The sequence below is a fragment of the Brienomyrus brachyistius genome, chromosome 1 (genome assembly GCF_023856365.1).
Source record: "Brienomyrus brachyistius isolate T26 chromosome 1, BBRACH_0.4, whole genome shotgun sequence".
Taxonomy (NCBI): Eukaryota; Metazoa; Chordata; class Actinopteri; order Osteoglossiformes; family Mormyridae; genus Brienomyrus; species Brienomyrus brachyistius.
In genome coordinates this window covers 46,545,055-46,558,254 of record NC_064533.1, presented here as the reverse complement: position 1 = coordinate 46,558,254, position 13,200 = coordinate 46,545,055, and the positions used below count along the sequence as shown (strand labels likewise).

Below are 13,200 nucleotides of genomic sequence, written 5' to 3'. Positions count from 1 at the left end.
ACCTCGCATAAAAAGCACAAGATACAGCACAGGAAAAGATTCAGAGACCATTCTATGTATATATTTTTAAAATCTGCATTCTTATATCCTGGTATAATCCTAGTTCTGTTGGCAGAAGGCTACAGTATGTACAGTGTTGAGCTTCTTCCAGGCTCAAAGTTTTTAAGACAGCAGGACACAAAAAAGGTGAAGCAGGAGACACTGGCAATGACCAGAGACCAGGCAGGAAGAGGGCAGAAGGGGCTTTATAATGCCAGAGACTTTCCAAAAGAATTGGAAACATTAAGTGGTGTGAAGTGCATTGCTAGGCCAGTTAGGACTGCGAGGACTCTTAGAAGCCATTAAAAACCCATAAATAAAGGAAGATCTTCATCAATGAGAGGCAGAAAAGAGGTGGAGTATATTTTACAAAGACACATTCCCGTAAACTGAGAAATAAGTGAAACTAAAAATGTTGCTGTGGTCTCTAAATTAATTCCACAGCTGTATTACCTGATGAGATCCAGAACCAGCACTCACAGGACAAAGGACATGTTAATCTAGCGAGAAGTGTGAATATTGCCTATCATGGTTGCAATACAGAAAGTGACAGACACACATGAGGCTACTCTCTGAGTAAATATTACTTTCCAAACAAACAAACACACAAATGAAGACCAGATAAAAATAAGTGCTTCTAATTACTTCAATTAAATAGCTAAATTGTAAGTACATGGAGCTATCGGCAATTAACTAGATTCTAACTAGATGTGGAAAGTAATTTAATCATGAATAATGATCAAATTTGCGAGATTAATGCTTTTGCCATGTATAAATCGTATTCTTTGGTCATTTAATTATAAAATTTATATCTCAAAGAATAATTAAATTAAAACCATCAAAAAACCTCCGGGCCCATAAAGCCACATCATAAACTATTCATACGGAAATTAAATTTAATTTAAATATTAATACCATTAATACTACTCAACGTCTTATTACTACTTGATTTAATGCCTTCCAAAACTCAATCCTGTATAGAATTCGTCTTAAGAACTTTAAAGCGTATTTCCATTAAAACACTTGATTTTCAAGTTGACGTTTCTACATGTGCTCTGCATCAGCCATTTTCAAAAGCCAACAAGCTCATCTGTTCCAGCAGACAGGGTAAGGTTAGAGATAAACAAATATCTATTTAACACAAACCCACCTTTCCTTTCCAACCAGTGTTATCGGCTAGTATGAGGCAGTGCTGTGACTGAGATACCCAGTCTGGATGAGCTGCACTAATGAAAAGATGGTGGTTTGTAGCCCAGGAATCGAGGTAAACAAACATTCATCGTATTAAAAGAAAAGGTTCTATCCAATCACATAAACAAAAATCACATACTATGCTTGAAAATCAGCGATCAATAAAAAATATATTTGTCAATTTGAGCATGTATTTCTGTCCATTGCAGGGCGTCTGTTATTGGTGGTAAAAAGTAAAATGCTTGGTATCACGGTTATACCGTATATATTTTCCCAACTGGAGTGGATGGGGGGGGGGGCGGTAAAATTTGGTATAGAGTGGTGGTAAAACTTGAGGCGAGGTTACAGCGGTAAAACTCCAATAGGTTAATTTTACTCACGCAGAATGACAGATTCCCGGGACATTGCACATCATTTACGGGCGTCAGGGAGCCGCCGTCTGTTTGCGGGAGATTCCCGGAACTTCGCGTAGAGGTGGGATATCTGAGTATGTCACTTTGGACATACAAATATATCCAAGCGCACACAGAAATTCAGAGTCAACTGACTGCATACTTTTGGTCTACGGAAGGAAAATACATAAGTGCTACCCACTGGACTACCGTTAAATAAATATTAAATCAATTATAGCTATAAACGCAGCTGTTCATGTGTGGTTTGATCGTATTGACTGCAGAATTGTGTGTGTGAGCTGAGTAAGATGGAGGCCTAGATTCAAGCCGGCAACAGCCCCAACAAAATTATAGAAATAACCCTAAAGAGAGCATCTGCAAAAAGCAGATGGACAAGTTGTGAAGTGGATTAAAAGATGCTGACAACCTTGCTTAATGCTGGGCTACACTGCCATCTACTGGCCATCAAGTCATAATAACAGTCTGGCTGTAACGGTTCGCGACAATTTATCAATCGGCAAAAGAAACAGTACCCCAGTTTAAGAAAATTGAAATTTAATTTCCAGAATAAGCAATAAGTGTCCCGAAAGCCCCAGAGAAGCACAGGTGTGACCCAATCATCCATCTGTTTTTCTTCATCAGCCAAACATTACAACAAGGGCATAACTTTGGGTTGAGTTTTTTTTTTTTTTTTTTGGGGGGGGGGGAGGCTGAGGTCTCCACCCATTTAAGGGGATCCAGGGGCTGTACTGGCTAATTGTGATTGTTCACTCCCATGCATTGCAGTGTCATAATTTTTACTTTCTGGACCTGAAATTTCCACCTCTGCCTGTGTTACCCACTGAGATACGGTGCCACCTAATATAGGAATAATTTACTATGTCCTCATTCATGACCTTCCAGTACTTATGAAAAGTAAAAGCTCATGATATTATTTTTAAAATACTACGTAGAGCGATCTCTCGGCATCCATTAGATGGCGCAATCGCGCTAGCTGGGCTGACGTCAGTGCGTTGCCGGTATCTAAGCTGAGTTAAGGGCCCAGTCTGTCCTTTTCAACGGAGCGAGCCGTAAGGGGGAGACGGGAGCCATCTTAGCGCAAACTCCTCAGCACAATCCGACAAAATGATCATCTACAAGGACATCATCACGGGTACGTGCGATTTTTACTCTCACCGCGCCGCCCGGATGGTTGCGGTCCGGGGGTTATTTTTAACATCTGCTGTTGGCGAAGCTGTTATTTACTGCTGCTGTTTCGAGGCCTGGTTGTGCTACCGAAGGCCTTATGCCCGTTACCCGAATGTCTCGAAAATTGTTGTCGTTGCCTGATTTTTCTTTTGTAAAATGACGTACTGGTTAAAATCACACTGTGTATGACAGAATGTGTGTTTTCATAGCAGCAATTTTACTTAAAATGTTTATTGGCCAAGTAAGCGATAGCTTTTAGCTAACGCTGTTTGTAAACTCGCCGGCTGGGTTTGTCACAGGGATGTATCTGGATATCACATTGTATCCAGCTGCGCGGCATGTTTTTAGCTAACATGTTAGGTGAATAAGTTGTGTTTTTCAATAATCGTAAGCACGGTACGGGTAGTTGGTACCACAGTGTCCGGGGCTTTAAAACTTTTCGTAGAAGCGCTGGGTAACTTTGGCGGCGTTCCTGTCCAGGGAAACACGAGCGGCCGTTTTTCGGCGAGCTGCGCATGCGCCGCCGGGCGCGGAGCCGGTCTTGCTATTGCGACAACTTTTCTATATAGTTACCGCCCTGCGTTGCACTTCTGTCTTGCAGGAGATGAAATGTTCTCCGACATTTACAAAATTAAAGAGTCTCCTAATGGAATCTTATACGAAGTCGAGGGAAAGGTAAGTGTGTTCTATGTTGTGGTCGTTCCTGTTGTAGTCATCGTGTTCCTATGAGCTTACCAGTTGTCTGTTTGCCCTGCCGGTCTCATCTGCTCTATGTGCACTGGCATGTTCACACAGTCACACGCAGTTGCAGTATGGGTTTACCAAGGTTCTGATGCCATAATTGACTTTTTTTTTTTTTTCTTTTTGGACAATAGTTGTGTTTTAGAGATCTGTCTTTCCAGGTGTGCCACAGGTGGCAGCGGTTTACATTATGTCGTTTCTGCAGATGGTCTGTAGAACAGAGGATATCGATGATGCCCTGATTGGTGGCAACGCATCCGCAGAGGCTGCAGATGAAGGCTGTGACTCAAGCACAGTCAGTGGTGTGGACATAGTCCTCAACCACAAGCTGCAGGAGACCTCCTTCACTAAAGACACATACAAGGCATACATCAAGGACTACATGAAAGCGTGAGTGTTGAGATATGGTACTGCCCCCCCCCCCCCCCCCCCCCCCCCCCAGAAAAAAAAATGAATCCTGAGCATCCATTGACAACCTGACGCTGTTCACTTGTGGCCAATCAGGTATTTGGAAAGAGGATGCAAATTAATGTCCCAGCGCTTTCTGTCTGCTGTCACTGTAGCAGCACAGATTGAATGTGGGATGACAGTCTGTGTATTTAAGGGACGGTCAGGCTAATGCTCATTCAGATCCATTCTAGTGGCTCGATGGACGGGGCAAGCAGAATTAGCTTCCAACGGCGAAGGGAAATCGCAGGCTTAAATGGCCCGTATATTAGCGCTGCTAAACTGATCCGGATGGGGTATGGACAAGGTACAGTCTCTCAGAAGTGCAGGATGGAAGAGGATATGATTTTTTGGGCTTTTCCACTGTTATGACAAAGTTTGAGTAATAAAAATCTGGGACTGCTTTTCTGATCTTAAGAAATTGCCAGCCCATATCACCCTTCATGCAGCTAATTCATATTTCCCTCTTTAAAACATGCTGTTACGTATCATGCATCTTCTTATGTCTTGTCATGGAACGTTTTTAAAAGCAACTCTATTCTGGCATCTTGGAGGGGGAGGGGTCCTCCGCAGTAAGTTTCGCTGAATGAAAATACCGAGGTATATCTAGTCACGTCCATTTTCTCTCAACCCTGCAAAGACTGAATATTTTTTCACTCTAGCATGAGTTGAGTTTAGTGCCATCAGTCTCAAATCAGGCGTGTATCTTTATACAAGTGGTCTCTGGTTATTATGTGAGGATGAGCAGTTCTTTTATATTAATGACCAGATGTTCTGTTCAGTTGATGGGAATATATAAATATCGAGTTTTTCCAGTTCTGTATTTAGTAATGACTGTAAGAGCCTCCCTGAACTGGGAACTGTTTTTTTTTGTATCTGCTTTTCACAGTGTATGATGCTTCTGTGTCATGTTAGGCTCAAGGCAAAGCTGGAAGAGACCAACCCAGACAGAGTGAAGCCCTTCATGGCTGGTGTACAGGAAGACATCAAAAAGATCATGAGTAACATGAAGAACTTCCAGGTAAGATGAGTCCCTGTCCCTTCTGGTCTTCAGAGACGTGCTGTGATGATCATCTTAGGACACCTTTGAAGGTCTAGGCCTGTGAAAAGGAACTTAGTCTGAGCATGCTGATGGGAGACCAGTGACCGTGTCCTTCCTCTGGCGAGAGCAGCAAATGATTTCTGTCCCCTGGTTTAGTTTTTTACAGGAGAGTCCATGAACCCAGAGGGCATGGTTGGTCTGTTGGACTTCCGTGAGGATGGCGTCACCCCCTTTATGACCTTTTTCAAGGATGGTCTGGAAATTGAGAAATGTGTAAGTTGATGTTCACATCTCCCGGGTTCGAGTCCCTGCCTGGGTCACATGTGTGTGGAGTTTGCATGTTCTCCCCATGTCGTCGCGTGGTTTCCTCCGGGTACTCTGGTTTCCCCCCACAGTCCAAAAACATGCTGAGGCTAATTAGAGTTACTAAATTGCCCATAGATGTGCATGTGTGAGTGAATGGTGTGTGAGTGTGCCTTGCGATGGGCTGGTCCCCCATCCTGGGTTGTTCCCTGCCTCATACCCATCGCTTCTGGGATAGGCTCCGGACCCCCCGTGACCCAGTAGGATAAGCGGTTTGGAAAATGGATGGATGTTCACATTTTCACAGTTGTTACCTCTGACTCAGCTGCCTTCTAACTACAGCCATTGAGCGAATAGATACATGTGCCCTTATCTTTGCTCCTTGCCCTTACATTATGTGGGTGGTGGAATGATACTTTGCATTCCGTGAAATGCGCTTAGCGTAACTCATTGCTCTAGAGCCCCGAAGGTTGACTCTCTTTAATGCATTCCGTTTGGTTGCAGTGACATCTCTGAAGACCGTTTTGCCTCCACTGGCTGCTTCATTTCATCAGTACTGACCCAAGATGAGGACCCTGGCTGCTCATGTGCTCCTTATTTGGAATGGAAGCATTATTTTAAATGTCAGGTTACGTGTTTGTCCCCAGCCCAAATTCAGCCTTTACGGGTTTCCAGTGTCAAATGCTATTGGGGATGGATAATGGCAGTATTGTATTTGACCCCCACCCACCCACCTCCAGGCCGCAATTAGGTCATTCTTGCAGGACTTGCCACTTGCTCTGCATTTGGTTGTGCGAAATAAAACGCCCGCTTCCTTAAAGAATCATTTTGATTTCCTGAGCTGTAAGATATCTAATAAACTACTGGACAAATCTTCATGTGCTCTGTGGTTGTTCTGTTTGTCCAAAGTTCTTGGCTATATTACCAGTAAACCTGCTTTTAGAGGATACTAGTATTTGAATAACCAATTAATGGATGTGTTGTAGCACTACACAAGAAGCAGTGATTCGGTCATCTGCAGTGGGGTATTTTTCTCCCCCACGGTATTTTTTTTTGCCAACCCTGATTATGGTTCAGTGTGCCAGCTTACGTCTGTGCAGTGTGTTGCTGCCAGCAGATCGTTTGAATGCTCAGGGCAGTATGCTAGGAAAGTGTTGTAGATTTTTTTTCCCCCTAACTGCCTAAATATGAATGTTAAGTTTCTTCTCTTCATCCCTTTGTGTAGGTGTAGTACTATGGTTTGAACTCCCATGTTGGCCTGTCAATGCCCTTGATGATGCCGTTTTCAATTCTATGCAGAATTATCTTATTTAAATGCTTGGAGGCTAGATGTTTCATAACAGTGCAGCTTTAAAGGCCAAGAAGTCTGAGTCTCCAATACTGCTGTGGTGGAATGACAAGTCCTCTTTAAAAAGCGCCGAGCTCCTTGTATTGCACACAAAAACATTCTGTAAGTGCATGTTTTTAAATGCTAGCCTTTTCTTGTGATTTGACGATTTGGCCACTAGGTGTCAGGAGTGTTGACGTCGTAAGATGGTAAGGGAACTTGGCAAAGTATATCCCACTCAGATCTATTAAAAAGCTTCCATGTTTGCGTAACTTCATGATTTCTGAGTTCTGTAAGAGCATCGTTTCAAAGGGGATATTATGTGTAGCACGTATTGTTTACACGGTGTGTGGGAGATTTAACTGCAGGGCGTTTGTGATTTGTAGGTGAAGAGACCTAATCACTTTTGCTAATGAAAGGCAGCGCATGAATCACAGGTTAAGTACTTAACCCTCTTTTGTCTTCCTTACTTTCTTTTGCTAGTTATGCTAATCCTCCTGTATCTTCTTATGCTTAACTAATGTGATCTGCAATCTTCCATCTTGTAATTTTCAGCATGCATTACAACCACCATCTTATTAGCTAGCGCGGGCTAACGCTGCTAATAACTCACAATTCTCGACATGCATAATGAAATCAGCCTCTACCTCAGGATAATTACATTCCTCAGGAAATGGTGGATTGAAACCGCTATTGTTTCCCATTGTTATAATTTATACAGACGTGATTGGATCAGGGTATGTGGTCTGTGGCTGCAATGGGCTGCAGTTTGTAACATCCACTGGTCTGTTTTTACCATGCTGGGACAGATGATATAAAAAGGGTGGCACTGACAGAGCGAATTAAAAGCAATTCCAAGAGAAAGAGTATGCATGCTCTTTTAGCAAAACCCCTTAATAACCTTTAGGAAAGAATATCCTGAAGTTTCATCTGTCTATTTTCTATACTTTTTTTAATCTTATACAGTGTCACAGAAGTTTGGATCTACAGGCAGGGACTAACCCAGGATAGTGCGCCTATCCATGGGGGATACACAATTTGGCAACTCCAGTTTGACTTACCATGGTATTGGTCTGTGGAGGACAACTGCAGAACCCAAAGGAAATCCCATGACAGCAGGGGACGACAACAGAGATTCAAATATCGGTCCTAAAGGTGTGAGGCAACAACAGGGTCGTCAACTCTCATGCATCTGTGACACTCGCATGTCTTTGTTACTCATCGTTGGCAAGTTTGTAGAAATAAAACCAAAAATCATTCACCTGGTTGTTCAAGTGAGTCACAGATTGAATGAAGAAAGGCTCCTAACTATGAATTCGCCAACACGTTCGTCAGCAATGTCATCTGACGTGATTTCATGCCCTCCGCGGTCAATTGTTACATCCGGCCTGGCCAAGATGGGAAAATCAAGAGCCATCCGCTAAATGCTAATAGGCCTTTCACTCGAAGGAAGCCTCCAAAAAAATATACTATATTAAATCAACTTGACATTTGAAATGATTCACCTATCACCTCTCTCTCTCCTTCTGTTCAGGAATATACACCTTTTTGTTAAAGCCATGTAATAGTTTTTTCAGTCTATTGAGGATTTCATTAAGTCAATCAATGTAGTTAAGCCACAATTGTTCCGTAACAATCTGTGAGACATATCGCGGCGGTCAAGAGTGCAAGTTTTGGGTGCCTGACGTCACTTAGCGAATCAGCGCCGGCTCCCGAGCCCAACATAATAACAGATTTGATAATGGACACAATTATCTGTAATTATCACACGATGAGTGCCTGTGCCGTTTGATATAATAACTCCATAAACACGCCCACACTACGGTTTCAAAACCGCCAGGCAGCGCTGAAGCATCCACTTGCTTCGCAATTACCCAGAAGGCAAAAGCCGGGGTCGGGGCCGGAGCTGGTAACAGTTAACATTCCAGTTTTGGGTTTACAACAAACAGGCCGTCGTTTTCTGAAAACAAAAGTTATGCCGTCCGTTAGCTGCTCTGAGCCTCCGGGTTGCATAATGCCGATAACATTTCCATAATATTATTGCGGAGCCGTAAGCAGCCTGCCAAGGTGGTGGCGGGGGGGTGTGGAGGTGCGGAAGGAGGAGGGCCCAGGGCTCTGTTGCCTCAGGCTCCAATGCCAGTGTAGGTGGTTTCGGAGAGGTCGGTCAGCCGCCCCCTCACTCAGCCCCCGCCAGTTGAGTCCTCGCAGCCCCCGAAGGCTGCTCTCTGAGGATTAGCCTGGTTCCTCTAAGCGGTATAGTGCATATCCGCCCCTGCTGGGGCCAAAGGGATCCCATGTTCGCCAGGGCCCCTGCATCTATGTCCATTTTAGCTCCCCCTGGAAGGATGAGGCCTATTCCATGCCTAACCCCTACCTAATCCTGCATCTCGCATAGAATTGCCTTCAGAAATGTGAGGAGACAGAAGGATGGTGACCATAGTTAGAACCCGGTCAGGATCGGATCCATCAAACCGAGCCCAGAGCCCCACCTGGAAGGTGACAGCCCTCTACTGCCTTGCAGGTACTGTCAGGGAAAATGAAAATGCATTTCTATTTAACTGTATGACAGCGCAAAGGCTCTTCCCTCCCCCATCCTGTGGAATGATTAAATATTAAATAGACTGCTTCTGAGACATCAAAGATCTTTCAATTGCCAGGACACCAAGGAGATGCTAAAAGACAAACTACGTTATTGCCTCCTTCTCTGCAGGATTGCAAATGGTTCCCAGTACAGGGCGGCTCTTACAGTCATTACTAAATACAGAACTGCAAAAAATTCAATATTTTTATATTCCCATTAACCGAACAGAATATCTGGTCATTAATATAAAAGAACTTTTTCGGATAACAGCTACTTAAAAGCATGCAGTTCTTGAGACCAAATTAAATTCATGCTAGACGAGAAAATGTAATTAATGTAAACAAGTATATATAAACATATAGCTCATCATATACATAAACAACTGCATACATAAAAACTGTCCCTCGATAATTATTCCTTGTTATGCACTCAGCAGTCAGAAATAACTACAACCAGACAGTCCAGCCAAGACTATGGATCTCCAGAGATGAGACATCACTCTCATCAGGGCCCTCTGCCATGTGTTATATAGCATCACCTCAAGGTTCCCAGAAACAGATTGAACATCACATACTCATTTCTACAAGCACAGCTTGCATATACATTCATAGTCTATGCCGTCGTGGTCTTGCTTCATGAATAAAATCAGCCACACTGTGAAGCACAATTACGGAGTCCCATTTTGTGCCGGGAACCGGGTCTGTCAGGCCTGGCTGCTTGTCAGTCATCCAGTCACCCTCGAGGACAGGCTTCTCTCAGATGTCAACTTGTTATTTTGTAATTACTTCGCACAGTTTCCCAGCACACATTTCGGCAGCTGTCTTTATGGAGCCAGTCTCCCTGCTGACATATAAGTCAAGGCCCAAGTGTCACTGTCTGCCCAGATCGACAGAGTACTATATTAGGCATGTCTGCTTGAACCATAGCCTCAGAGGTTATTGACACAACAGACCTGTCCTATATTGTGTTTGGTATTGTGACAGAGTACTATGGCCACACCCTTACAGTGCAACATCGACCCAGGGGAACCATAGAGCCAATTACACGCCGGATCCCGTGTGCATTAATATAGGACGACACAAAGGAATTTGTCCAACTCCCCCATCCATTGCAGTTAATTAGGCCAGCTCTTCCCCGAGAACGTGACGGAGTATTAAAAACACCACAGTCAGGCTGGGTACCGATTCTCCCCAGTCACAGTATCACAACAATTCTGAATCGTTGCAGATCCTGTGTTCTTACGCCCGGGGCCACAGTGGTTGCCGAAAAATCCGGAAATACAATGTTGAGGACCAAAGTCCGAGGGCTGGAAATGTCAAGCTTCTTTGCTTCGGCCAAGTGCAAACACACAATGAGCCCATTTATAAATATGTGTCCCCGTCCCCCCCCCGCTTGTTGCAGATTATAAGCTCGCTTCCCAGAGACTGCCTCCCTCTTCTGTCAGCTCACGTGCCGCCGTCCAGCTGAGGACGCTTTTCATCTGAGGGAGCGGCGCTAATTGCCGAGCGCGTCAGCAGCCGTGAGCGCATGGAGCGGAGGGGTGATTAAATCATGCCTTCTGAATGGAGGCCAGGCAAGCGGCTCCGTTTCTCCGCCCCCCGCCCCCTCACCAAGCCCACCCTGTCTCCTCCGGCGAGCGGCAGTAAGAGGCTCGGCTCCAGCGCCAGTCTCGGCAGCTCGCGCTCCATGCCAGCGCCACTCGGCCGCGCCGCCGCTCCTGCTCGCTCACACCACAGACTGCACGCCTCGGCATGGACTGGAACCTCCGGAGGATGGACAGCGAGCTGAGGGAGATCAATCCGGACCTGCTCCAGCCCAGCAAGAGCTTCAAGAAGTCGTCTTCAGCCACCGTCACCCTCAACGTGGGGGGCTACCTGTATGCCACTCAGAGACAGACGCTGTCCAGGCACCCCGGCTCGCTGCTGGAGGAGGTCGCCAGCGGCAAAAGGCCTGTCCAGCATGTGGATTCCATGGGCAACGCTTTCATAGACCGGGACGGCCCCGTCTTCCGCCACATCCTCAACTTCCTGCGCCTAGGCGAGCTGCTGCTGCCCGAGGACTTCAAAGAAGCCGAGCTCCTGAAGCGCGAGGCCCAGTTCTACCGCCTGGATGACCTGGCCCAGGCAGTGGCGGACTGGGAGCAGCGGCAGGCCGTCCAGCAGGAGACCGCCTTCCTGGAGGTGACCGACAGCCACGAGCGATCCCAGGGCCTCAAAGTCTACTGCAGTGACCCAACGTTCATCGAGGCAGTCAAAGGCCGCCTGGTGCAAGTGTCCAAGAGCCGTCTGGACAGTTTCCCAGAGGAATTCGAGGTCTCGTCCAACATCATCCAGTTCCGCCATTTCATAAAATCGGAGATGGGCTCTCGGCTCGTGCTGAAGGAAGACAGCACCTTCCTGTGCAAGCTGGAGTGCCTGAAGCTGGAGATCGTCTTGCTGGCTCTCAGGGGCGGCTACCGGCTCCTCACCAACCTGGACAGCAGCAGGGGGTCGGTGGTGCAATGCGAGGCCCTGCACTTTGTCAAATGACCTGCCGGGAGCGTTTCTCTGGGCTGCTCAACTGAAAGGCTGACTCCGCCAAGAAAGATGAAGGTGGTTCTTTTCCTCTTAAGAGAAAACACTTAATGATTTCTAGCTTTTCTTTGCTGTTACTGCCCCAAAAGCCTCAGTATACAAGAATTGATGAGTATTGTGTACCTTCTGCCTGCATTCAGATTCGTTTATGTCGCGCGCACTCTTAGATTTTAACTTCCAGCTTCCACCTTCCCGCTGTGAGAACAGGCATGAGGCTTCGTGCAACAGGCTGCTCAAAAAACGCTGTTACTTATGGCAATCTTCCTGGCTCTTTTCCCTTATAATAAAACCTCCAAAGTACTCAATGATCTTGATATCATAAAACAGTATATGAAAAAATTTAACTGGCATTATTCGTTGTATTTGTTCTCCTTCATACAAATCCAGGTGCAGGTCGAGAAAACAGTACGAGCAAATGTTTAATAATGCATGCTTATATAAAAGTGGTTGTTCTAACTGGAGCGATCGTATGATTTGTATTGTGAAGTGACTTACGATCTGTGTTCTCCTGTATCTGTGATTAGGTTTTCCAGAAAAATAAAAGGTGTAGTATTATGGATGCTATTATAGCTTGTTTGAATGCAGTGCTGCAAAAATGTCTAGAAACTGCCGCTCCACGAACTGCTGTTGTGAGTGTGCGAAACGTTAGGGAATGAAGGAATTTGGTTTCGAATCATTTTCACTACGCAAGGGTGAGATAGTGAGTTGCTGATTTTGGCGCTCGAGCCTTTACACTGATTTTAATATACGGAGGTTGCCGTAGACTGCTTAGTTGGAATTGGCTGAACGTGTGAAAACAAAAACGATTCTATTCATCTACAATTCTCGTAGTAGTGTATATTTAAATCAGAGAGGTAGGAGTATTTATACCTCTTGTCTAAGAGTATATAGTATACAAATGAACAGTAAGAAATGTGGCTATGCATGGTTTATGCCTACGTTGCTCACTAGAATCAGAACGTTTTCAATGGGAATCATTTTCTTACGCACATAAAAACCATGTGCATCTGGCTCATAATTCAGCTTCATTCTTTAATAACATATAATCAGCCTCCACAAAACGCATGTGTGAATTGAAGACTGTTTGGAACGCCGACTATTTATCTGCATGGAAAACATGTACGATAGTAAACATTTTAAACGCGCCTTCATCGATCTTTTCTTCAAACGTGGAAAAAGCATTTCCCTTTCCCTTCCACAAATGCCCTTTGGGAAACGGCGAACTAAGTAGATGCTGTCAACTGAAAAATTGCCTTATTTATCAAACGGATTATCAGGGAAAGCACCACACCCCTAAAATAAAGATTAAAACTGATCAAGTCTGCGTGTTTGAAGTTTATTTGTAACTCAGAAAGCTTGTCAGCTCTTTGGTTCCC

General features: G+C 44.9%; 2 protein-coding genes and 2 non-coding genes across 4 annotated transcripts; all 4 read left to right on the top strand.

Moving 5' to 3' along the window:
• The first annotated feature begins 2,666 nt into the window (after window positions 1-2,666).
• Window positions 2,667-6,219, top strand: tpt1 (tumor protein, translationally-controlled 1). The gene is made up of 6 exons (XM_049006336.1): window positions 2,667-2,775; window positions 3,412-3,485; window positions 3,757-3,941; window positions 4,914-5,019; window positions 5,197-5,313; window positions 5,848-6,219. Exons 1-6 carry the CDS (start codon window positions 2,748-2,750, stop codon window positions 5,848-5,850), a joined length of 513 nt encoding a protein of 170 aa, XP_048862293.1. The 5' UTR covers window positions 2,667-2,747; the 3' UTR covers window positions 5,851-6,219.
• Window positions 4,011-4,143, top strand: LOC125706192 (small nucleolar RNA SNORA31). Its single transcript, XR_007381923.1, has one exon. It is a non-coding gene; the product is annotated as a small nucleolar RNA SNORA31 (small nucleolar RNA).
• LOC125706182 (small nucleolar RNA SNORD58) lies at window positions 5,057-5,126 on the top strand. The gene has a single exon (XR_007381920.1). It is a non-coding gene; the product is annotated as a small nucleolar RNA SNORD58 (small nucleolar RNA).
• Window positions 6,220-10,696: 4,477 nt separating the features above from the next.
• On the top strand, window positions 10,697-12,388 carry LOC125704587 (BTB/POZ domain-containing protein KCTD4-like). Its single transcript, XM_048970338.1, has one exon. The coding sequence runs from the start codon at window positions 11,003-11,005 to the stop codon at window positions 11,777-11,779; it is 777 nt and encodes a 258-aa protein (XP_048826295.1). The 5' UTR covers window positions 10,697-11,002; the 3' UTR covers window positions 11,780-12,388.
• The last annotated feature ends 812 nt before the right edge of the window (window positions 12,389-13,200 follow it).